The following is a 26,124-nucleotide window of genomic DNA, read 5'->3' as shown; positions in this document are numbered from 1 at the left end:
AAACAGCAGAGGCCCGTGAGGCCTCGGGTACCTTATCAGAGTACGGCTCCTCAGTGAGATCGATGCCTTCAGCTCGCAACTTGTTCTCAGTGAGCGTTTCCAGGTCCACTCCCCGGGCGCAGGAGGTCTTTCTGGTCAGAGCCGGGCCCAGCTTCACGCCATGCTCCTGGAGGCTGGCGCTCTCCGGGAGCTCTGAGAGCCAGGGTGGCGGCCTCGAGCTGGGTGGGCTGCCGGGCTCCTGTGCCGAGGGAGGCCTAGGAGCCTGAGGTGAGTGACAGTCACCAGGGCTGCCTTTTTTAGCGGGCAGGCTTGGTGCGTCGGGACCGGGAGGGCCGGGGTGGAGTCCGTTGGCCAGGCGTTCTCGGCTTTTCTTGGCGGGAACAGGTGGAGGCTGGGAGGGATGTCTGGCCTGCGTTCTTGCCTCGGGGCCCCTCTGCGCGGCATCTAGGCCTTCTTTGGTGCCCGCGGGATGGTGTGTTCCTTCAGACTCGAGTCCTTTCCTGTGACCCTCGAGAGGTGTCCTTGTTAAACCGTGTTTAACTCCGGGAGGTTGAGCGTCATAGTTTTTGGGCAAACACGGAGGAGGTGATGTGCCACGGGCGGAGGCTGCTATGGAGCCATCTAGTTTCTTAGCTGTCTTCTGAGGTTCAGAAAATCTCTTGCTTTGGGTCAGTAGCAGTGCATTGTCAACAGCAGGATCTCGTCGGGGGCTTTGAACCTTTGTGGTGCAGGGGGTTGTCTTTTGTGGCACTTGTGGGACAATCTGAGGGGAGGGTTCTGTCACCTCGCCGGGCACATCCTTCTCAGCAGCAGGCTCTCCTTGAAGGTCGTCCAGGGAATGGGATCTGGGCCAAGTTTCCACGGGCTGGGGGCCCTCCAGGGTCTCACAGCTCCGACAGATGGAAACGGGCAGGCTTCTTCGGTTTTTGTTCAGACCAGTCACACATGGCTGGTCGCAGCCCTTGGAGGTGTGAGGGGCGAGACCGCTGCCCAGCCTGCCTTCCTCCCCGGGCTTCAGCGCATCCCCGGACTTTGTCAGAGGCAGGGTTGGGTAGTTGCCCAGCTGATTCCTGTTGAAGGACTTAAAGCTGGACTCCACTGACGACTTGGCAGAGAGAAGGCCGGTCTTCCGAGTCTTGCCTGTGAGACAAGGGAATATTTTACAATCGTTTTAAAAAAACAAACCAGTCAAACTCGGGTAAAGTTGTGCTGACATAACTGAAATCCCCATGTCCTGTCTCCCTGTTGAATTATACTAAGGATATGAGATCACCACTTAGGACTTTGGGTGATATAGGGTTATTATGGCCCCATTTTTATTTTTAGAAAGAAGTTTTAGACTTCTTAATGGACTCGTGGAGACTGAAACTAAATGTTAGGAGGGAAAGAAATAGGCTGTGTCAGACAGTAAAATCAATCTAGGCCTCATGTTTGTTCCTAGCTGCGGTCAGTGTAAAAGAAGGTTGATCGTCCGTACCCCACTTAGAAACCACAGGATGGGATTTCTGTTTCGGGAGGACAGCTTCCTAAGGCCAGGGTAGCAAAGGACCGCTAGACTGAATTCTATAAATGGTGCCCCCTAAGGTTCGCTGGTGACCAGGGAATTCTCAAAGTGCACTTTCCCCTAAGCACTCCCCTCTGACTGGTTTGTCCGCGTGCGCGAACTATGTATCCAGTATCCTGTGTGTGAACAGTCAACCAAACTTGGCACAAATAAGCAAAGAAGCTTAAAAAAAAATAAGTAAAGAAGCTTGAGTGAGTATTTTGCTTGCAATGGTCTGTAAAACGCTGATACAGTTCTAATTTCAAATGGAAGCAACAGCCCTGATTAAAATCAGTTGCCAGGCTTATAATTTAACTATCAGTCAGACATCATCTAATTTGACAACTGTTAGGATATCAACTGCTAGTATTGCTTGATGAGCTTCACTGAGAATTTACTATCTGTGGTCAGGCCCTGTGCTAAATCGTTTTCATCAGTACTTTTAACACCACCCCTCCCGCCCTGCCCTGCCCCAATTAGGTGTCCTTTGCTATATTTTGGTTAATACTATGTTTGATGTGTGCTTTGACACTGGGCTGAGATGCCTGAGGGGAATACCCAGATGATCCTAGTATTTCAGGCTGACAGAAAAAGATAAAAATTTTCAACCCATGTCACATTTGGAAGGGACAAAGAAATGGCTGGCTATAATCGTCAAAAGACTACTATGTTCTAACAAAAAGCTTTCTTCCCAGTCTATTGTTTCAATAGACGTTTCTAATAAAATATTTTAATTTAGAATTTTGACCTCTCCTGCTTAAGCAGTCTCAGCCTTTCAATAAGAAAGCAGCAAGGAGAGGGGTGCCTGGGTGGCTCAGTCGGTTAAGACTTCGGCTCAGGTCATGATCTTGCAGTCCATGAATTCGAGCCCCATGTCGGGCTCTGTGCTGACAGCTCAGAGCCTGGAGCCTGTTTCAGATTCTGTGTCTCCCTCTCTCTCTGACCCTCCCCCATTCATGCTCTGTCTCTCTCTGTCTCAAAAATAAATAAACATTAAAAAAAATTTTTTTAAATAAAAAATAAAGCAGCAAGGAGAAATCAGGGGGCGGATGGATTCAGGTGGGTACAAGAAACACATTCGCTGATAAAACCTCCGTGTGCATGCTGTACAAGTGAAGGAAAAGGGACAAGAAGAAAAGGCCAGCATACTGTGACGATTACCACTGGTTTGGCCATTATCAGCAGTGAAAACCAGATTCCTTCCAGGATTTCAGTTTTCTAACTGCAAACTGATAATAGTAAATGGATGATGTCAGGCAGAACTCCAGCACTAAGACTGATGGATAAGAACAGGAGCCGTCTCAGTAAGACTTATAATGGTCCCATCCTTTTAAATCAGACACAAATCAACAGGGGAAGTATTTTGCAGTTGGCAAAACAGAGGCATGGTCAAATGGCACCTTATGCATAATGTGAGGTCTTTGACCCCATCCACCTCTGTGTTAGCAACATGCTAAGCACTAGAAGTCATTATTTCGTTGTTACATGGAGATTGTGAGCTCAGTGTTACTCCTGAATATGCTGAATATCACGGATAAAATTGAAAAGGGAAATACTTCTTCAGAAAGCATAGCCTGCTAAACATAAAGTGTAAAAATCAGTTAAAACTGAAAAATTCGTAAAACTATTTTAGCATATGGGGTGCCTGGGTGGCTCAGTCAGTTATGGTCCAACTCTTGATTTCCGCTGAGGTCATGATCCCAGGGTCATGGGATCGAGTCCCGTATCAGGCTCTGTGCTGATCATGGAGCCTGCTTGGGATTCTCTCTCTCCCTCTCCCCCCTCCCCTGCTCACTTGCACACACACACTCGCTTAAAAACTAAACAAAACCGGAAACCAAAAAAAAAAAGTTTTAGTATAAATTTTAGAAATAAGGCTTTCCTTCCCTCTAACTGTTAATATAAACTCTATGTGTAAATTACACTTCCACACATTCTACTTCTGTTGGAAAGATCCCTGAATTCACCTGGAGCGAAGTTTGCCAGTGTCTACACTGGCAGGTAACATCCGATTCTTTTAAGCATTAAGTCCGCTGATGTTATCTGTGAAATCCTTACCATCCAAAGCAGTTCGGAGAATTAATTTCCTGAAAATGTCTGGATGTGGAAAGGTTATTAACAGGAGAGAAAAACCTTCAGGAACCACAGGAGGACGTAGGTGTTTGTTGGACTCCAGAGTCACTGTGCCCCAGCACTCCAGCTGAGCAGTGCAGGCACAGTGAACACACAGTGTCCTGGTAGTTTCAGGTATACAATGATTTACCGATTGCATACATTTCTCAGGGCTCATCAAGTGTGTTCTTAATCCCCTTTATCTGTTTTACCCCCCACCCACCTCCCCGCTGTCCTCTGGATCTGTCCCTTTGTTCGTTTTGTTTCTTAAATTCCACCTATGAGTGAAATCATATGGTATTTGTCTTTTCTCTGATTTATTTCACTGGCATCATACACTCTCGATCCATTCGTGATGTGCAAGTGGCAAGATTTTTTTCTTTTTTATGGCCGAGTAATATTGCGTTGTGCATACATACCACATCTTCTTTATCCATCTCTCAGTGGACATGGGTCCCTTCCTTATCTTGGCTATTGTAAATAATGCTGCAATAAACGGGAGTACGTGTATCTTTTCAAATGAGCGTTTTCACTTTCTTGGGTAAATACCCAGTGGTGAAATTACTGGATCCTATGCTCATTCTATTTTTAATTTTTTGAGAAACCTCCATACTGTTTCCCACAGTGACTGTACCCGTCTCTATTCCCACCAACAGTATGCAGCTTCCTTTTTCTCCACATCCTTGCCAGCACTTGTTATTTCTTGTCTTTTTGATCGTAGCCATTCTGGCAGGTGTAAATTGGGATCTCGTGATTTTGACTTGTATTTTCCTGATTAGTGATGTTGAGCATCTTTTCATGTGTCTGTTGGCCAACTGGATGTCTTCTTAGAAAATGTCTATTTAGGGGCTCTCTGCCCATTATTTTTTTGGTGTTGAGTGAAGTTTGGTGTTTCTAGATTTTGGATTTTAACCCCTAATTGGATATATCATCTGCAAATATCTTCTCCCATTCTGCCTTTTGTTGATGGTTTCCCTTATTGTGTAAAAGAATTTTATTTTGGTATAGTCTTAATAGTTTAATTTTGCTTTTGTTTGCCTTGCCTCAGGAGACCTATCTAGAAAAATATTTCTATGGCCACTGCCAGAGAACTTACTGTCTGTGCTTTTTTTGAGGAATTTTATAGTTTCAGGTCTCATGTTATTTTTGTATATGTATAAGAACGTGGTCTAGTTTCATTCTTTTGCACACAGCTGTCCAGTTTTCCCAATACCATTCGTTGAAGAGACAGTCTTTTCCCCATTATATATTCTTGCTTCCTTTGTAGATTAATTGACCATAAAAGTGTGGGTTTACTTCTGGCTTTCTATTCTGTTCCATTAATCAGTGGGTCTATTTTGTGCCATAATGTTTTGATTACTACAGCTTTGTAGTGTATCTGAAATCTATGATTGTGATACCTCCAGCTTTGTTGTTCTTTTCCAATATTGCTTTGCCTATTCGGGGTATTTTGTAGTCCCATACAAATCTTAGGATTATTCCATTTTCTGTGAGAAATGTGGTTGGTATTTTGATAGGGATTGCATTAACTCTCTAGACCACTTGGGTAGTATGGGCATTTTAACAATACTGGTTCTTCGAATCCATGAGCTTTTTTGTTTCTGTCCTCTTCAATTTCTTTCATTAGTGTGTTACAGTTTTTGGCGTCCAGATCTTTCACCTCCTTGGTCAAGTTTATTCCTAAGTATTTTACTATTTTTGGTTGTTATTCTCTTTCTGCAATTTCATTATTAGCATATAGAAATGCAACAATTTCTGTTTATTGATTTTGTATCCTGCAACTTTACTGCATTCATTTATCAGCTCTAGGATTTTGGTGGCGTCTTTAGGGTTTTCTATATATAGTATTATGTCATCTGCAAATAATTAAAGTTTGATTCTTCCTTTCCACTTCAGATGCCTTTTATTTCTTGTCTTATTGTTGTGGCTAGGAATAAAAGTGATGAATAAAAGTGGCGAAGAATGGATATCTTTGTTTTGTTCCTGATCTTAGAGGAAAAGCTGTCCATTTTTCACTGTGGAGTATGTTGTTACCTGTGGGTTATTCATATATGGTCTTTTGTTGAGGTATGTTCTCTCTAAATCTACTTTGTTGAGAGTTTTTGCCATGAATACTCTGTCAAATGCTTTTTTTTTTTTTTTTTTTTTGCATCTATTGAGATGATCATATGGTTTTTATCCTTTCTTTTGTTAACATATCACACTGATTTGCAAATACTGAACCACCCTTTTATCCCTGGAGTACATCCCACTTGATTGTGGTGAATGATTTTTTTAATGTATTGTTAGATTCAGTTTGTTAATATTGTATTAGGGATTTTTGCATCCATGTTCATCAGATATTGGCCTGTAGTTTTCTTTTTCAGTAATGTTATCATCTGGCTTTGGTATCATGGTAATGCCCTTGTAGAATGAATTTGGAAGCTTTCTTCCTCTTCTGTTCTTTGGAATAGTTTGAGAAGAATAGGTCTTAACTCTTCTTTAAATTGTTTGGTAGAATTCACCTGTGAAGCCATCTAGTCCTGGGCTCTTGTTGCTGCTGCTGTCTTGTTTGTTTTTTACTGATTCGGTGTCCTTGCTAGTGGCATTGTTGGTGTTATAGTGGTGAGCAAAATTGCCTTCCAATTTCATTGCTAGTAAGTGGTCTGTTCAAATTTTCTTCCTGATATAGTCTTAGAAGGCTAGATTTCTAGGAATTTACCCATTTCTTCTAGGTTGTCCAATTTGTTGGCATATAATTTTTCGTAATATTCTCTTAGCCTTTTTATTTCTGTGGTGTCAGTTATTTCTCCTTCATTTGATTTGAGTCCTTTCTCTTTTTTTGAGGAATCTGGCTAAAGGTTTATCAATTTTGTTGATTTTTTTTCAAAGAACCAGCTCCTGATTTCATCTGTTCCATTTTTTTAGTCTCTATTTCATCTATTTCTGCTCTAATCTTTATTATTTCCTTCCTCTACTGGGTTTGGGCTTTTTTCTTTTCTAGCTCCTTTAGACATAAGGTTAGGTTGTTTGAGATTTTTTGTGCTTCTTGAGGTAGGCTTCTATTGCTGTAAACTCCCCTCTTAGAACAGCTTTTGCTGCATCCCAAAGACTTTGGATCGTTGCGTTTTCATTTTCATTGGTCTCCCTGTATTTGTTGATTTTGTCTGTGATGTCTTGGCTGACCCATTCATTGTTTAATAGCATGTTATTTAACCTCCATGTATTTGTGCTCTTATCAGATTTTTTTCTTGTGGTTGATTTCTAGTTTCATACCTTTGTGGCTGGAAAAGATGCCTGTTGTCATTTCGGTCTTTTTGAATTTGTTGAGACTTGTTCTGTGGCCTAACATGTGATCTGTTCTGGAGAACATTGCATGTGCACTTGAATTTTATATCGTTTTTAGATGGAATGTTCTGAATATATCTATTAGGTTCATCTGATCCAATGTGTCAAAGTCTGTTTCCTTGCTGATTTTCAACTGGATGACCTGTCCATTGATGTGAGTGTTCAGGTTCCCTACTATTATTGTATTACTGCCAATTTCTTCCTTTATATTTGTTAATATTGCTTTATACGTTTAGGTGTTTTCACGTTGGGTGCATAAATATTTATGATTGTTGTATTCTCTTACTGAATTGTTCCCTTTATCATTATGTAGTGTTCTTCATTGTCTTGTTACACTGGTTGTTCTAAAGTGTATTTGGTCCAATATAAATACTGCTACCCCAGTTTTCTTTTCACTTCCATTTGTATGGTAAATGTTTTTCCACCCCTTCACTTTCACTCTGTGTGGGTCTTTAGGCCTGAAGTGAGTCTCTTGTAGGCAGCATCTAACAGATTTGGAGCATTTAGTCCATTAACATTCAAAGTAATAATTGATAAGTATGTACTTATTGACATTTTACTTGTTTTACAGTTCTTTTAGTTCTTCTCTGTGTTTCCTTTCTTGGCTTGTTGTCTTCTTTTGTGGTTTGATAGCTTTCTCTTAGTGATATGCCTGGATTCCTTTCTCTTTATTTTTACATATCTATTACAGGTCTTTGATTTGTGGTTACCATTAGTTTGATAAATAACTTCCCATGCATATAGCAGTCCATATTAAGTTGATGGTCCCTTAAGTTTGAAACCATTCTAAAGACACTAAATTTTTACTCCCCCTGCCTACCACACTCTCATATTTTATGTATGATGCCATACTTTACTGCTTATTTTGTGAATCCCTTGACTGATTTTTTATAGATATAACTGATCTTACTACCTCCTTACTGGTATTTTAGTGATTGAACTTCTATGTTTGTATTTACCTGTGAAATTTTTTCCTTTCATAATTTTCTTACTCTTGATTATGGTGTTTCCTTTCCACTCAAAGAATTCTCTTCAATGTTTTTTTGTAAGGCTAGTTTAGTGGTGATGAATTCCTTTAACCTTTATCTGGGAAACTATCTCTCCTTCTATTCTGAATAGTAGCCTTGCTGGGTAGAGTATTCTTGGTTGCAGGTTTTTTGTTTTGTTTTGTTTTTCTTTCAGCACTTTGAGTATATCATGCCACTTCCTTCTAGCCTGCAATGTTTGTGCTGAAATATCAGCTGATACACACCCTATGGGGATTTCCTTGTATGTAACTGTTCTCTCTTGCTGCTTTAAAAATTCTTTGTCACCACTTTTTGCCAATTACTCTGTCTTGGTGTGGACCTCCTTGGACTGATTTTACTGGGGGCTTTTTCTGCCTTCTGGATGTGGATGTGTGTCCTTCTCCAGAGTAGGGAAGTGTTCAGCTGTTCTACCTGATTATGTCACTGAGTTCCCTTAACCTGTTCTCATTTTTTCTTTCTGATGTTCAACCTGGTTGCTTTCCTATCCTCTGTCTTCCAGCTCACCGATCCATTCTTCTGCCTTCTCTAATCTGATTTCCTCTAGTGTATTTTTAATTTCAATTATTGAATTCGTCTCCAATTACTTCTTTATTATCTTTGCTGAAGGTCTCCCTGAGATCCTCCACTCTTCTCAAATTCAGTATGTATCTTTTTAACCATTACTTTGAATTCTCCATCAGGCATATTGCTTATCTGTTTCATTTGGCTCTTTGGCTGTGGTTTTGTCCCACTCTTTCACTTGGGACATACTCTTCTGTCTCATTTTGTCTAACTCTGCATTTGTTTCTAAATATTAGGAAAGTCATTTATTTACGTTTCCTGATTTTGAAAGTAGTGGCCTTACAAAGAAGAGGTCCTGTGGTACTCTGTAGCCCAATGTCCCCTGCTTATCGCAACCAGGAGCTTCAGGGGTGTCTCCTGTGTGCACTGCATGTGCCTTACTGTTGTACTGGGCTTCATTTATCTTCAGTTGGTCCACTTTGCCTGTTGTGGGCTGGGTTTGGTCCCTGTGCTAAGAGGTCTGGGTGGTCATGGGCTCGCAGTTGGGTGGTGTTGGCAATCAGACCGGATGCCTGCCCTCAGCCTATTTGCAAGGGGTGCCGTCACACTCAAGTGCAGGGTGTTGTCCCGGGAAGCTTTTGTTGGTGGGCGGGGCTGGAGTCAGGCCAGATGCCAGGGCTGCAGGTGCCCTGACCGGCAGAGCACTCACTCTGCACTGCCAGTGACAAAGTTTGGCTGCCAGGGCATGTGGTTATCTTCCCCTCTCTATAGGCTGGGAGTCACTTTGAAGAGGCAGCAATCCCTGCCAGGGCTGCTTATTGGATGCGACCTGGCGAGAGCTGCTTTGGAAGGAGTCGTGCCAGCTGAGGTGGTGTGAACGGGGCGAGGACATGGGGGCAGGGTGCATGGTGTTAGCAAGGGAGGTGGAGAGTGTCTCCCCTGTTTCCTGCAGGTGGTCCAGGGATCTACATGGTGGGGATGGGGGCAATAGCACCAATTCTTGGAGAAGTCTCCTAAAGACCCCTGCCTCTCCAGTACCCATTCTGAGATTAGTAAATAAATCTCCTGCACATATACGCCAGGTGCTTTTCAAACTGCTGCTTCTCTGCCATATCTTGGCAGGGCTGTTTGTTGTGCTGGCTCTTTAAGGGGACTATTTCGTATCATCTTTGGTGAGCCACTGATTTTTAAAGTACCTGGAATTGGGGCAACTGGGTGGCTCAGTCGGTTGAACGTCGGACTTTGGCTCAGGTCATGATCTCGCAGTCAGTGAGTTCAAGCCCCGTGTCGGGCTCTGTGCCGTCAGCTCAGAGCCTGCTTTCGATTCTGTTGTCTCCCTCTTTCTCTGCCCCTCCCCCACTCACTCTCTCTCTTAAAAATAAATATTAAAAAAAAAAGTGCCTGGAGCTAAAGCCCAGCTGGTTATTAAAAACTCAAAGTTAAGCCCTGTTGTTTTTTGAAGCCAGATGGTGGAGATTCCTCTTCCCGCCGCAGATTCCCCGTGTCTAGGGTGCCTGGTGTGCCGTCTGTTCTCCCTTCTCCAGTGCTCGTGTCTCTCCTGTTTGTGGTCAGTCTCACCAGGAGTTCGGTTCCAACCACGTCTTCACCCCTCCTACCTTTTTGATATGTCCTTCTCTCTGCAACGGACTGGGAGGTCTGTTTTGCCAAATCTTTGGGTTGTTTTCTGGGGCGGATGCACAGGTGTGGCTGTTACCTAGCTGTGTCCGTGGGACAAGGTGAGCTCAGGCTCCTCCGACTCTGCCGCCTTCCCAGGAAGTCTGCCAGGTGGGTTTTCAGTCCAGGGGTTTAGGGAGAACCATTATCTTCCCACACTGATAAAACACTTTGGCAGAGTTCATGGGTCAGATTTTGAGGTCTCCAAAATGATCATTAGAAATGGGATTAGGGGGAGGTGACTGCTCTCGGGGTCAGGCAGGTGCAGCCGAGTACCTGAGAGTTTGAGTACCTCCTTGAAGTCTGCACCCTGCCTGCTTGCTCCCCCCACTCTCGTCCTGGTTTTGGAGCCCATAGTGGCTCTCAGACTGTTTTTTAAACTATAATCTACAGTAAGAAACACACTTCACATTCATCCAGTGCACACAGACACATGCACACGCAGAGACATACACACTGAACCAAGATTACAAGTCACAATATCAATCTTACCTTTGGAATGCACCCTGGTATTTTCTATTCTGTTTTACAAAACTGCTGTTTACGACCCTCTACACCGATTTTCCACCCCACTAATGAATTGCAACCTGCAGTTTAAAAAGCTTTGCTTCAGTAGGTGCTCAATATTTTAAAATGTGGGCTACTTGATGGGATTCCAGTGGCAGCTAAAACCTATCAACCCTGGGCATTTTTCACAACGGGGTTCATGTGTTCAACAGAAATTTAGGGGATCCTTTACTACTGTCTCTAATCTTGCTATAATAGGAGTCTGGGGGCCACAACAGGAAATCAAGAGCCACCCGTTGTAAAATGGAGGGCACCTGACCCCATTCCACTTATGACTCCTGTGAGAGACAAGTAAGCTTTCTGAAATTTCCTACTGATTGCTTCTCTGTTAGGACAGGGAGGAAACAAACAAGACATGTGGCCTTCAGATCACCCTCTCCCTCAGTAATTGCTCTGCACTCCGGCCATGCAGTGGAGGCGTTTATGACACCGCTGCTTTTGTGACCCTTCTGGATGGTCTACCTGGTAAATTGTTTTCCTTAAGGACCTAATAGCTCCCCATGCTCAAATGCTGGTTTTTACTGCAAAAAGAAAAGGGCGTAGGAGACACACAATTTAGGGTTTACAGCTGTAGATATTTTGGATGCAATTTATTTGCCTCGCACGACAGTCAGGAGGAGGGGACGGTAGAGACGAAGAGGTGACTGCTAACAGAATCACCCTTTCTCAGAAAATCGGACTTTTGAAATCGGGAATTTTCAATACAGGAGTATCCTTTTTAATGCAGCTTCATCCATAAAAGATGGATGCTGAAGTGTGGAGGGGGCTGGGACACAGTGAGGCCCGCAGACCTCCATGGACCAGCGCTTAGGCATTTATCTCTGCACTCAATGAAAATATTTTCTTCGTGAGAACTAGAACAGAATGGTGCAGCTTGGTTTAAGGAAGTACAACAAAAAAAAAGGGTGGGGGGAGGCGAATACTGTGTCCTTAAGTGGACAAGCAGGAAAGATAGAAAAAGAAGTCACCTCTATTTTGAAAACATCATTTTGGTTTGAGTTGTGGACTTCTGCCAATTGTACACCTTGCTCACATACTGTTATGCTGCTTTTCAAAGTGAAATTTATGGCCAATCTTGTTCCAAAACCTATCTACCGAACATCATCTATGAGCATATAATTATGACGGATACATTATAAGTAAACCACAGATTCAAACTGAGTTTGTCATTTGCGGTGGATATGGCACTCAGTACTCCAATGAAGTGAAAGAAACAAACATATTCTCTAGTAGCTTCCAGTAAGTAGACCACGGGTAGGCCTGGCCCAAGGACGTGAAGTTGGGAGACAGAACACTGAGCCCTAGTCATGCTCTCTGAGAGAGAAGGAAGCACCATATTAGATGTGGGCAGCTGGGTGATATCTAGCTGGCCTGAAGTTTTGAGATTTTTTTTTTAATGTAAACAAAAATGTAATATTTTGAGATTTAATTCTGCATCCTGTATTCAGAGATCTAGCTTCCACAGAAATGAAGCAAAGACTGTTGGGATAAAGTCAGTCTTTTCACTTTTAGTATGAATTGAGATGTTTTCGTACTGTGATCTTTGATAAACCCCTGCCAGAATCTAGGAGTGACCACACCCGTGACCCACAAGTTGGCCTGCTTCACTGGATAGATTCCAGATCCTGAGGGGAGCGAAAACAACAATGCTGAAGGAGCCCAATGCTCACGCCTTGGCTTTGCATCCTGGTCCTGCAAGGGCTCCTCAACATCCTTACACTGAAATAAGGGACAGATATGTGACTGTCCCAAACACTGGGATATTACTGCTCCTCAGAATAAATAAGCCAAAAGAAAAGCATAAAGAAGTGTCCTGCCATGTGTGTTGCCTTTCTCCTCGTTTGAAAATGGGGGCATCTATTTTAATCCAATCCACTGTTTTTGAAGGTAGTTATTATAACAAATGCAAACTAAATCCTTTCTGGCTTAGAGTTCAATGAAGCCCAGATACCACGGGCTGATGTATAATGACTGTAATGGAGTATGGGCTTAAAAATGCTTATAGGATTGGAAAATTAGGTCTAAAATACTGCCTACCATCGACAGACCCTCGTAATAGCCAGAGTGGTACCAGGTGAGAAAAGAACGAGGACTTCAGCTATCATTTAAAGTCTTCATCTATAAACTACGCATTGCAGGGGCGCCTGGGTGGATCAGTCGGTTAAACGTCCGACTTCAGCTCATGATCTCAAGTTTGTGAGTTCAAGCCCCACATTAGGCTCTGCGCTGACGGCTCAGAGCCTGCTTCAGATTCTAGGTCTCCATCTCTCTCTGCACCCCCGCCCCCCTTGCTTGTGCTTTCTCTCGAAAATAAACATTAAAAAAATAATAAAATAGGCAGTCCCGGGTTTGAGTGATGATTAGTAACTGCAAACCTAAGGACCCAGCCCACTACCAAGTTCATAGTCTGTGTTTCAAAAACACTAGGTATTAATATTACTTTAACTCTTAGAACAAAGAGAAAACTCATTTACTAGTTCAGGGGTGAGGGGGCTCAGATGCATGAAGTCAAGTCTTTGGCTACAAAATGCTGTAACCCCCGGAACTCCTCACCCCAAACCGCATGGCTCTTTCCTGATCCACACCGGGGCTGAGGCGCTAAGAGCTTCAGGGCCATGGGAAGTTGAGGATCCTTTCTCTGACACACAAGTGTCTTCAACTCTCCACTTATGTGCTAAGTGGGATGGAAGAAGGACACCACCATACTCCTTTCTCGAGAACATCAGTTGCCTGGTCTCGAGGGAGAGGTTCAGTCTTTTTAAGAATCTTAATTAAGTGCCAGTATCCCCCAAAGTATGGCTCAGGCTGCAGAGGAAAGGTAGTCCTATGCTGAAGCATGGCTGGCATATTAAGATATTAAGGTGCACTAGGGGCGCCTGGGTGGCTCAGTCGGTGGGGCATCTGACATCAGCTCAGGTCATGATCTCACAGTGTGTGAGTTCGAGCCCTGCGTCGGGCTCTGTGCTGACAGCTCAGAGCCTGCTTCAGATTCTGTGCCTCCCTCTCTCTCTGCCCCTCCCCTGCTCATGCTCTGTCTCTATCTCAAAAATAAATCTAAAAACATTAAAAAAAATTTTTTTAAAGATATTAAGGTGCACTCATAGTTATCCGTGTGGACATTACCATTTTCCAGGTTTTCGCTGCTCTCGTAGCACCCGGAGTCTCGTGGAGAGCATCCACTCAGGCCCTGGCTGTCGACAAGCAGCTTCTCCTGGGATCCCGACTGGTCGCTGTTACCTACAGAAGGTAAACACACAGCATGGAATCAGAGGGACTGAAATCAAAGTCAAGCAAATCCCGATTTTTATCCTGTTATCAGTGCACGTTTTGAAGCCTTGGACTTTTGGAAGAGCGCTAATTATTTTAAAGTGAATGAAATAAAAATGAACGGACGAGATCAGAACAATTTTCTGTAAAGGTAACGTCACAATAAATTCAGAGGGAGAGCCTCTAGTTGCAGTTCGTCAGTTTCTGTTAAGTTACCCAGAGGAGGACTCTGGCCTCAGGCCTGTCAGGTAGACATTCAAAGCTTTGTGTCTGCTGTGAGGGAAGAACAATCAGTGTCCTTTCTGCGCGAGGGGACCCCGGAGGGGAAGCTTAGGGTGCGTATGCCCCTTTCACAAGCAGGTTATTAGCGATTTCTCTGACAAGCGTCTGGCCTAAGACGTGTCTTCCAAATTAAGTGGTAAATGAAATACTGACTTTAGGAGCATTCTTAGGTCTTGGTGACAAGCTCAGGTTCTCGGATTCTCTCAACAGGAGTAAGGCTGGCAGCTGGGGACATTAACCCCTAACCTGATGGGGAGCACAGGTTAAATCCTTTTGTTTGTTTGTTTGGAATGTGTTAGAGGGTTTGCTTTCCTTTCTGCCTTCTCCTTTTGTTTTGAGTCAGCGTTTCTGTTCACTGTACACAAAGGTAAGACGGGGGAAAGCTTGGAAATCCTCTAACCAGGACCCTGAGTAATGGACACTCTTCAGCTGGGCGAGTGGAAACTGAATGTCCCCATTTTAAAGAAGCCTTCTAAAGAGAAGTACCTGATCCTGATGTTTCTGTCAAGGGAAAGTCTAAAAGCCAATCACAGGGAAATGAGGGCCTTTATCACCAGCCATGTCACATGCGCGTTCTATAAAAGGGGGCACAGAAGGCCTTACGTGGGAGTGAGGTTACACGAGGAACACCTTTGTAATATTGTGCAGAGGGGGTACTTGGTCCCATAAAACAGAAACCAAGAACAACTTTTTCTACCTAAAACAAGTAAGTTCATGATAAATGGCCTTGATTTCTTTTCCTTTCTCTTCAAAGCCCCTCCCCTACCACATACAAAAACAAAACGGAAATCCGATGGCTTTTCTCAGGTCATTAAGAAATAAATCGCAGGAAGGCAGACGACTGCATTCCACAACGTACAGCGGTTCTACTCACCGCTTCCTGTTTGCATTTTTCACATGGAAAGCGTGTTATGACACTAATCCTGGCAGAGTAAGCTGGTAAGGTAAAACCCCAGATTAAGATGTGCTATTTTTGGGGAGTGCCTGGGGGGCTCAGCATCCGACTTTGGCTCAGGTCATGATGTCACAGTTTTTGGGTTCGAGCCCCAGGTTGGGCTCCGTGCTGAGAGCTCAGAGCCTGGAGCCTGCTTCCGATTCTGTGTCTCCCTCTCTCTGTGACCCTCCCCCTCTCGTGTTCTGTCTCTCTCTCTCAAAAACAAACATTAAAAATAAAATACCTAGGAATAAATCTAACCAAAGAGGTGAAAGCTTATGAAAGAAACTGAAGAAGACACAAAAAAATGGAAAAATTTCCCATGCTCCTGGATAGGAAAAACAAATACTGTCAAAATGTCAATACTACCCAAAGCAATCTACATGTTCAATGCAATCTATCAAAATAACACTAGCATCCTTCACAGAGCTAGAACAAACCATTCTAAAGTTTGTATGGAACCAGAAAAGCCCCAAATAGCCAAAGCAATCCTGAAAAAGAAAACCAAAGATGGAGGCATCACAATCCCAGACTTCAAGCTGTATTACAAAGCTGTAATCATCAAGACGGTATGGTACCGGCACAAAAACAGACACTCAGATCAATGGAACAGAATAGAGAACCCAAAAATGGACCCACAGACATATGGCAAACTAATCTTTGACAAAGCAGGAAAGAATAGCCGATGGAATAAAGACAGTCTCTTCAACAAGTGGTGCTGGGTAAACTGGACGGCGACATGCAAAAAATAAACTCAAAATAGATGAAAGACCTAAATGTAAGACAGGAAGCCATCAAAATCCTCGAGGAGAAAGCAGGCAAAAACCTGTTTGACCTTGGCCGCAGCAACTTCTTACTCAACACGTCTCCAGAGGCAAGGGAAACAAAAGCAAAAATGAACTACTGGGACCTCATGAAAATAAAAAGCTTCTGCACCATGAAGGAAACAATCGGCAAAACTAAAAGGCAACCAACAGAATGGGAGAAGATATTTGCAAACGACATATCAGATAAAGGGTTAATATACAAAATCTATAAAGAACTTTTCAAACTCAACACCCAAAAACCAAACAATCCAGTGAAGAAATGAGCAAAAGACATGAATAGACACTTCTTCAAAAAAGACATCCAGATGGCTAACAGATGCATGAAAAGATGCTCCACATCACTCATCATCAGGGAAATACAAATCAAAACCACAATGAGATACAACCTGACACCTGTCAGAATGGCTCACATTAACAACTCAGGCAAGAAGAGATGTTGGTGAGTAATGTGGAGAAAGGGGAACTCTTTTGCACTGCTGGTGGGAAGGCAAACTGGGGCAGCCACTCTGGAAAACGGGATGGAGGTTCCTCAAAAAACTAAGAATAGAACTACCCTACGACCCAGCAATTGCACTACTAGGCATTTATCCACGGGATAGTGTGCTGTTTCGAAGGGACACATGCACCCCAATGTTTATAGCAGCACCATCAACAATAGCCAAAGACATTTGGAAAGAGCCCAAATGTCCATCGATGGATGAATGGATAAAGAGGATGTGGCGTGTGTATATATATATATATATATATATATATATATATATATGTATATATAAAAATGGAGTATTACTTGGCATTCAAAAAGAATGAAATATTGCTATCTGCAACTACGTGGATGGAACTAGAGGGTATTATGCTAAGTGAAATTAGAGAAAGACAAATGTCATATGACTTCACTCACATGAGGACTTTAAGACAGAACAGATGAACACAAGGAAAGGGAAGCAAAAATAATATAAAAATGGAGGGCGACAAAACATAAGAGACTCTTAAATATGGAGAACAGAGGGTTACTGGAGGGTTATGGGAGGGGGGCGATGGGCTAAATGGGTAAAGGGCATTAAGGAATCTACTCCTGAAATCATTGGTGCACTATATGCTAACTTGGATATAAAGTAAAAACATTAAATTAAAAAAAAAAAATCAAAATTTTTTTAAGTGCTGTTTTTTAAACTAATGAAAAATTAACTGGAAGCACAACAGCCGAACGTTTACCTTCCCCCACACAAAAAGAACATTCTGGAGTGATGTCCTCATTATGTGGAAGAGTCTGTGGATTTGAAGCAGCCTTTGTCCTAGTCTAGCATGTTATTTAGGAAAATGATATGTATAAAATGAAGGCTTTGAGCTATTAGTTACAACCCAGGAAGAGGAATCAGTGTAGTCTGTCCTTGGCAAGGCAGTTCAGTGTATCACTCCAGCCAAAACAGACTCTGAAGTGCTGACCAATGGGCATAAAAGAAAACACCTGTCCCTGCCCCTGCATGAAAATGCAGACCGCGTCTGCATCTTCAGGGATGCCGGCCTTCACTGGACACCGTCAGGTACCTGAATGCACGGGGAGTGAAGGGATCCCTCACATTGCCTCACAAAACCAGTTCAGCTGATACAGTCATGGGGCATATGTCAAGGGGCTGTGGTCCATTTTTTTTTTTTTTTATTAAAGGTCCAGTCAGCAGCTACTTAGCAGGAACCCAACTATCAAGCTTAGCAAAATTCCCTAAAACTAAAGGCCAGTATTTCCCAAGTAACTTGCCCTTCTTCCAAGAGGTGGGTACGTACCTCCTAGATGTACTGCAGATTCAAGGCCATATCCCCTCTCCACACTTACTAGCATGAATGCGACAGTAGAGGACAAGAAAGGGGAGCTAGGACCATGAACAGTCTCACAGTCAAATAAGCATAGGGGACTGGGTTTTGGGGGCTGAAACCCTGTTTGGGCCTGACCTGAACTTGGGCCTGAAGCCCTCCCCCTACTCCCACCTCAACACACACACACACACACAGGGAGGAACAATGCGCTAAGACACTGAGATACCCAAACATCAAAAGGTGCTGGTGCACAAGCACCCACGCCATTTTCTGGAGAGCAATTGCCTTGGGGAGGAAGAGGGAAGGGAGTGGCATTCTTGGAGAACACGCCTTTCAGCGAACTTGTATTTCTTTAAAAAAGAATTGAAGCAACTATGCCAAAATGTTAACTTTAGTTGGATTTTGGGTATGTGGATTTTTTTTTCTCTGTACTACTCTGCATATTAGAAATTCCTAATTACAATTTTTAAAATTTTTTTTTAACGTTTATTTTTGAGACAGAGACAGAGTGTGAGTGGGGAAGGGGCAGAGAGAGAGGGAGACACAGAATCCGAAGCAGGCTCCAGGCTCTGAGCTGTCCGCACAGAGCCCGACGCGGGGCTCAAACCCACGAACCGTGAGCTCATGACCTGAGCTGAAGTTGGACGCCCAACCGACTGAGCCATTCAGGCGCCTGCCAATTATAATTTTTATTAAAATTATTAACCAAGAGCTTTCCTTTGGCAAGCCTATGACAGTGGTTTTGGTATCAGTGTAGGGAAATGCTATCAGACCATTAGAGTCTTTTCCAAACGGAACCCTGTACAGAGGCCTGCATTCCCCACGCACAGACGTGCACTGAGGAGGGCTGGTCGGCCTGCCTGCCAAGCCGTTCTGGTGATGTGCTTCCTGCTTTTCTGCGTGGCTGAGCTAGAAAAGGTGCAAGATCTGAACAGATCTCTGGATCTGTCTAGGGCACAGAAATGCAGTTTGACAGAATCTATGGTGTCCCTCTTGGTCACCAGTTACTTAGAATACTACTTAAAATTTAACTGCACTGAATGTAAAATCTTACAATCCTAGGATAAGTCTAGACCCAGACCCTTGGCACTAATCAGCACCCTGAGCCCATGAAGCCTTTGTTTTACAACCACTAAGAGGACGAGCTACTTTTTGCACTGGGGATAGTCTGAGCAGGGGCGCAGCACAGATTTCAAGAAGCAAAGAGCCCTCCTTAGACTTTCTGAGTAGGCCTCATCATAGGTTCCCTCCTACAAAATATCCCCTGGTGCAAACCTCAAGACGGTGAATCTGAGCCAGTGTGGCAGGACAGAGACTAAGGGCACATCCGGCCTGTCTTACCCTCCGTGTTTAGCTTCGGTCCTCCTAAAGGAGGAAGTGTTCTGAATGCTCCAGGAAACGTAATGGACAGCTGTTCTCAGTGGCTGAGGAAGAGCAAATGAGCTATTTTATAGAGCAGCTGTGGTCCAGGAGACTAGATGATTTAACATTAATTGATATCAGGATAGCTGGCTGGCCACACTGGGCATGGGGCCAGGAGGCTCCTTGTGCCCAACCTGGCCACAGACCCCCAGGAGACACCTCCTATACCAAAGAGACGTAGTTATGAAGTGGTATTAACTATGAAACACAACTCTCTTCAGATCTATCCCTGAAGGCAGTATGTTTATCTAGGATTCAGCCTTCTATTTGATGGTATGTGGTCCTCTATATTATCAGTTAATTTAGAGGGAGGACCGATTAAGCAGAAGTGAATTTAACTGTACTGACTCACTTGCTCCCATGTCCCTTGGGCCTGATGCATTCAGTAATGTATTTCTTTCCCACCGTTAACCATGGTTTGGGTTTGTCTTTTAGCTATAGAAATGCTATTAGCTAGCAAAGCAGAGCACGTGAAAGAAAATGCATTTGAATTCAATAAGTAGGAAAGATACTCCCCTCGTGATGCATAATTTCAGGAATATTTTTGATGTCAGACTGAAGAATAAAGAGCAAGATAAGACTAGGTTAACGGAGCAAAGGATACGGTATATTCAAATAGACTACATAAAAGCTGGGAGCTTACTGAATGCTGTCCATGGACTATAAAAATGAGCTATCACCTCAGCTGAGAATTTGCAATATGGAATCTCTTACATATTCATTTCAGATACTTCCTGCCTCAGTGGAAGCCAATGAATGTCATATATTCATTAACCATCCTATTCAATAAGAACAATTCCAGTGTGCTTTGAGAAGTAATTAACCCTTGGCTGGGCAAGATACTCCCAGTATGTCTGTTACCTTTGTGTATCCCGACGGCATGCTGAGGCTGCACATCCCATAGTGCCTATGTTGGCATCTATGGGGTTAAGAAGACCGCAATTCAGGGGTGCCGGGGTGGCTCAGTCTGTTAAGCATCTGACTTCAGCTCAGGTCATGATCTCACAGTTCATGGGTTCAAGCCATGCATTGGGCTCCACGCTGACAGTACAGAGCCTGCTTGGGAAACTCTTTCCCCCTCTCTCTGTCTCTCCCCTGCTTGCACATGCACTCTCTTTCTCTCAAAGTAATAAATAAACAAACTTCAGGGCACCTGGGTGATTCAGTCGGTTAAGCGTCTGACTCTTGATTTCGGCTCAGGTCACGATTTCGCAGTTCGTGAGATCAGGCTCCACACAGCAGACTCTGCATGGACAGGGCGGAACCTGCTTGCGATTCTCTCTCTCTCTGATTCATTCTCTCTCTCTCTCTCTCTGTCCCCTCCCCTACTTGTGCTCTCTTTTCTCTCTCAATATAAATAAACTTTTAAAAACAAATAAATACGGGGCGCCTGGGAGGCTCAGTTGGTTAAGCATCTGACTTTGGCTCAGGTCGTGATCTCACGGTTCATGGGTTCGAGCCCCATGTGGGGCTCTGTGCTGACAGCTCAGAGCCTGGAGCCTGCTTCAGCTTCTCTCTCTCTCTCTCTCTCTCTCTCTCTCTCTGCCCCTTCCCGGCCCACCCTCTCTCTCTCGCTCTCTCTCTCAAAAATAATAAAAAAATAAATAAATAAACTTTAAGAACCTATATCTTAAAAAACAGATTTTTATATTAAAAAAAAGAAAAAAAGACACTGCAATTCAATCCTCTCTTACAGCAGCCTTTTCTTCAAATGTTACCTAGAAACATGCCAGGAAAGGGGCCAGCAGTAAGGTTTTCTTTGCTCCCACATAAACCAGAAGGGCTACATTGGAAATTTGTGCCTTTGTGCTGCTGTTTGACATAATACAAAACTGGCCCTGGCTTTGGATCAAGTAGGGCCAACTGAATGACTCTAGGGACCTGAGCATGTGACTGATCTAACGAGGGACACTTGTGTGCCGGGGACTTACTGTCATATTCCTGTAACAGCTCCACCGCCGTCAAGAGAACAGCCCTGTGTTCCGGGTCCCTGATATTTAACTCATCCAAATCTTCCTCCTCCAGGAGCTTAAAGGTGTCCAGGTCTTCATACCCATTGAACAGGAAAGTGGGCATGTGCTCCTGTGAGGGAAAGAAGCCAAGGGAGTCAGCAGGCCCTGTGATTCGGGACCCTCAAGCAGCCTCGAACCCCTAAACTCTTTCCACAGTCCGTTTCACGTAGCTGGAAGATTAGTAAGTATCGCTTGTAATCTGCTGCGTACCTCCCAGCCCTACAGCTGAGCAGGCGCGCAAGGCATTTCATTAATCAGGGGTCAAGGACATGTACCTTGCAGGCTGACATGGGCCCCACTGGCTTGCATTTTCACTGTGCCCCTGCTTTAGGGCCTCTAACGCTGCAGCGTGCACAGCCCAGGAGACTTCTTTCGTTTATAGGGCTGCTGAAATCCAACTCAGAAAGCGCGATGACTTCCTCAGGAGCAAGAGGGTTGTGCAGGGAGGAGACCGAATCTACTGCTGCGGCCCCGGTTCACTAGATCCTGAGAGGGACAGTGGGAGACGGGCCGTGGGCGTAAATCCTCAGTCTGAGGAGCTGAGGGAGCAGGGCACCAGGGGTTTGTGTTTACAGCCCTTCCTGGTAGTAGCTCGGACCTCACGGCTCTCTGAAAGCTGTTCTTGGGGCTAATAGCAAGTTCTGACCCGGGACTTAGGCGGTCACCCACCGCAGAGGTCAACGGCAGCATTAGAATTCCGGTACCTATTTCTGTAGAATAATGGCTACTCATCATAGTAACGGGCTGCCCTTGTTGGATCACACAGATGACTCTTTCTCCTTCCCTGAATGTGCCCTTGCTTAATTTAGGAAAAGGAGAAGGCAGCAGGGAGCCAAATGTGACCAGAACAAGAAGAAACTGACTTTCAGGTTGATCCGATCAAGGAGATCCTCCACAGATTTGGGCTGGGGTGGTCTTCCTTTTCTCCTCCTCCTGGTGGGGCGCTTGGGCTTCTCTTCTTCCTCATTTAGCACATCTACATAGATGAACTTGAATGTGCCGACCTTGTTGTTCAACAGACCCATCCAGGTGCCCATGGGTGGCTTGCTGATTATGTCGATGATGTCTCCTTTCTGTGGCCCAGGGAACAAAGATCCTTCCATTAGGTACATCTCTAGGCATGAACCCTGCACCAATTAGATGTGTTAATCACACAGATGAGAAAATACAACGAAGGGCCAGACTCAGGGTTCCATAGGTCACTATACACGAGTGGGAGCTTGGCAGAGAGCCAGAGCTCTCCTGCCTCTGCTAGATTCCTTGCAGGCCTGAGGTCTCATACCCTCCACCCCCCCTTCACCACAAGGTGAAACGTGGCTGAAGTATCTCTTGGTGCTCATGGCTGGCTGGGCACCTGGCTGGCCCTCTGGATGCCTGACCACCATCCAGAGCTCCTACTCCCTAGAGAAAGAATTTCCCACCAATCAAATGCCAGCAGCAAGCCCTGTTGTAGAAGTGCTTCATACATTTTGTGGAGCTCCATCTGTCCTGTAAAAACCTCACTGGTTAGTCATACAGAGAAGGCAGTAAGGTTTCTTCAGCTGGAGAAAGCAAAACCGGAGGGGGGGGGGGGGGGGGGGGGACAACAGGAACTCTAAAAGGAAGCTGAGGTCAGACGTAAGGACCGGTGGAGGCGACGGTGATGACAGAGCATTAACATAAGACCCGCCTTCGTCCTAAATGCTACCTGGTTTTGTTTTTCTGTACTGAGGAGACCAGTTTATCACAGCAGCCAAGATACTGGCACCACAGTAGCCCAGCACTCAAAAGCAAGGACAACAGAACACCTCTTAAAGAAACTGTCAGTCTGAGGCCGGGCAGAGATGCACCTTGAGCTTGAGTGAGTCCGTGTCATAGGGACTAGGCGTGAAGTCGGTGTGCACCCTGGCGCGCCCGCAGAAGGGGCCCCGGTAGGGGGGTTCCTCATCATCACCGTCTTCTGACTTGACACTCTCCCTGTTGCTGGTTGAGGAATCCGTGGTACTTACGGTCTGACCACCTGCACACGAAAGATAGGAAGAACCAGGGTAAACATGGACTTCCTGTGTAGCAAAGCTTAAAGGCATTAAAGGTCATCACAGATCAGGAAATTAAGGGACAGATCAGGGAAGTCACAGGCCACAACCGTTGTGTCAAGACCACGGCAGGGCGGGGTTAGGAGTCCAGGGGATCTGAATTTTCTGATGGTTATTCCTAATCAACCGCCTAAATAGACAAGGGACTCCAGCAAGTTATCTTTATGACCCAGGAATCCAGGTGACAGACTCCCTAATGGAGGACACCACAAGCCTTCCACATTCATAACCTCTCGGGCATACTGTCCTTACCCCTTGCGACAGACAAGGAAACTCAGAGAAGTCAAAGAACTCGCACAAGGCCAGGCGATCTGAAAATGGTGGGTTTAAATTGGTCTCCTCCCCCACGCCATTTGGCGACACCACCATTAGTCCTGGAGTGGTTGAATGGCACGCATTGTCTGTGACATTTATAATTTGCTCTTTCCCCACGTCTTCTGTTGGTCATTTCAAGAGCCTTTCCCCTTGACTTATTCCCCTCCGTTCTCCAGATCCTTCCTCCGAGTTGCTTCCCTGTTTTCTCCAATCAAAATTCACCACCCCGTTTGTGCCACTGCCATACGTCTGCTACGAAACAAATATGACTCTAGGTCCAGACATTTCGCAGGTCTGTCTCTAACAACACCCGAAGGGTGGGAACTTGTTCTTTTCATCTTTCGATTGCCTGACCCTGACACCCAGTAAAAGTCTGATGTGGACTCCAACGGAAACCATCTATAATTACAAACGGGACGCACTCATCGAGCTCTGGCCACTCAGAGAACTCCGCAGACTCTCGACAGAACCTCCGGCTTTGAGCTTCGGTTTGTCCATGTGTTCACCATCAGGCTGTGAAGACGGAGGGGAGCCGGGCATTCCCTCCAGGCCCGAGTCCTACAACGGGTTTCAACAAAATTAAGTTTCATCAGATGGACGGGTGTCCTTTTATAATTGGAAGCAATTTAGCCCTCAACTGAATCAAATCCATTTTTATCCCCATATTTGATTCTGTACCCCAAATCCTCCTCCTTTTTAATCTATAGCCTTGCTTCAGTTTAAAGTTGCAGCTCATGTAACGCAATCATTCTTCATGCTCAAATAGATGGTTTTGAAATCTCAAAAAAAAAAAAAATATATATATATATATATATATATCTACCTCTTAGAACATTTTATTAAAGGCTTAAAAGATAGATAGGTAGCATAGTCTATAGGTCGGTAGTAAAAATGAACTTCAAATGCAGATCAAGTACAATCTACCAGTAATGTGTGATTTGGAAGTACTATCAGAAAACATTGACTCAATCTGAAGGGAAACGTTTATACCTTAAAGCAAAAACAAGTAAATAAAAGACCAGATTCTTCATCTGTTTACATAAATTATTAAAATTAGTTCATGAAATAACCAATTTTGGATACAGATACATAGCAAAAATACCTTTTTTTTCTGTTTTTGGTCTGTAATAAAATTTCTATACGTCGTCTGTGGTTTTAGCTTCTTTCACATCCTTTATGCGTGCAGCATAAAAGCTGTGCGGGCCCTTTCAGATCAGAATGAGGACAGTAGTGATTCAGCAGTACTTTTTACTTGTGGGGCGGCCATGAGGCATTATTCGCTTGGTGGCCCCTCATTTGCACATGTTAAGTATGGCGCGCTCATTTGATTAGTGGTGCTATACGGAGAAGCAGTGTCATGCTTTAAAAAGTTTGCAGTCTGATTGGTTTACTTGCCAGAACATACCACTTTCTGGCATATCACATAGCCACGTGAGCACAAAACCCTCTAAATGAAACCTGTTATTTGCATAGTGCCGAGTCATCAGAAGAGCTTTGACGCGATTCTGCGGGTCCTGCAAACATTTAAGGCAGCCTCTGACCCAAAGCCCATTTTTTTAAAAGTACGCTCTAGGCCCGACATGGGGGCTTGGACTCACATCCCTGAGATCAGGAGTCGCGTGCTCTACCGACTGAGCCAGCCAGAGGCCCCCCAAACATCCCTTTACATTTAAGGAAAATGAACAAACCCCCAAAACAAATATAAACAGAGGTGCCATCACTGAGGAGTAACTGAAGCTGTGAAGTATGAATTCCTGAAAATATTTTCATTCCTCTTTCTGAAACATCAACTAAGTCATCTTTCCAATTATCTTTAAAAAAAATTTAAGTTTGTTTTGAGAAAGAGTGAGAGCGCACACGCATGTAAGCAGGGGCGGGGCAGAGAGAGGGAGAGAGAGAGAATCCCAAGCAGTCAAGCACTGTAAATGCAGAGCCCAACTCAAGGCTCGGTCTCACAAACCATGAGATCATGACCTGAGCTGAAATCAAGAGTCGGACACCCAACCAACTGAACCACCCAGGTGCCCCTCCAATTATCTTTTTTAATGCTTTTGAAAATACTCATTTTGAAAAACAGCAATATGAAATCTACATCTCTGATACTATATGTTCTCAAGTACTTTTATTAATTTACTCATCACCTATTGTTTACCTATGAACAGGTAGTGTTTTTTAGGTGCTGGGTGTATAGCAGGGACAAAGCAAAGATCTTTACCATAATGGTTGATACATTTCCTAAAATGTTTAAAGATAAACCTTGCAACATTAGTTTTCTCTCTACAAAAAGCATCATAATGATCATTTATTCCTTTTAAGCAAAATGACTGCTTCAAAAAAGCAGAGAATTGGACTAGAAGCCTGCTAGATAGTAGTATAATTCTAGAAAACAGCGGAAAAGGACATTAAAGTTCTATGCTCATGATCCATAA

General features: G+C 44.1%; 1 protein-coding gene across 6 annotated transcripts in view; it reads right to left on the bottom strand.

Annotated features, from left to right (window-relative positions):
• The window catches only part of SASH1 (SAM and SH3 domain containing 1), a 312,995-nt gene that overhangs the window by 3,760 nt on the left and 283,111 nt on the right, over nt 1–26,124 (bottom strand). For all 6 annotated transcript variants that reach the window (XM_049654504.1, XM_049654503.1, XM_049654500.1 and 3 more), the window contains 6 exons: nt 24,118–24,253; nt 23,135–23,304; nt 22,169–22,378; nt 21,225–21,375; nt 13,876–13,989; nt 32–1,140 (listed from right to left, as the gene is read on the bottom strand). In XM_049654504.1, the coding sequence (XP_049510461.1) occupies nt 32–1,140; nt 13,876–13,989; nt 21,225–21,375; nt 22,169–22,378; nt 23,135–23,304; nt 24,118–24,253 (1,890 nt within the window). The remainder of the gene's footprint in view (nt 1–31; nt 1,141–13,875; nt 13,990–21,224; nt 21,376–22,168; nt 22,379–23,134; nt 23,305–24,117; nt 24,254–26,124) is intronic.

This window comes from Panthera uncia (genome assembly GCF_023721935.1).
Source record: "Panthera uncia isolate 11264 chromosome B2 unlocalized genomic scaffold, Puncia_PCG_1.0 HiC_scaffold_24, whole genome shotgun sequence".
Classification (NCBI taxonomy): domain Eukaryota; kingdom Metazoa; phylum Chordata; class Mammalia; order Carnivora; family Felidae; genus Panthera; species Panthera uncia.
The sequence above is the reverse complement of the archived record's forward strand: the minus strand, read 5'-3'. Positions and strand labels throughout refer to the sequence as shown.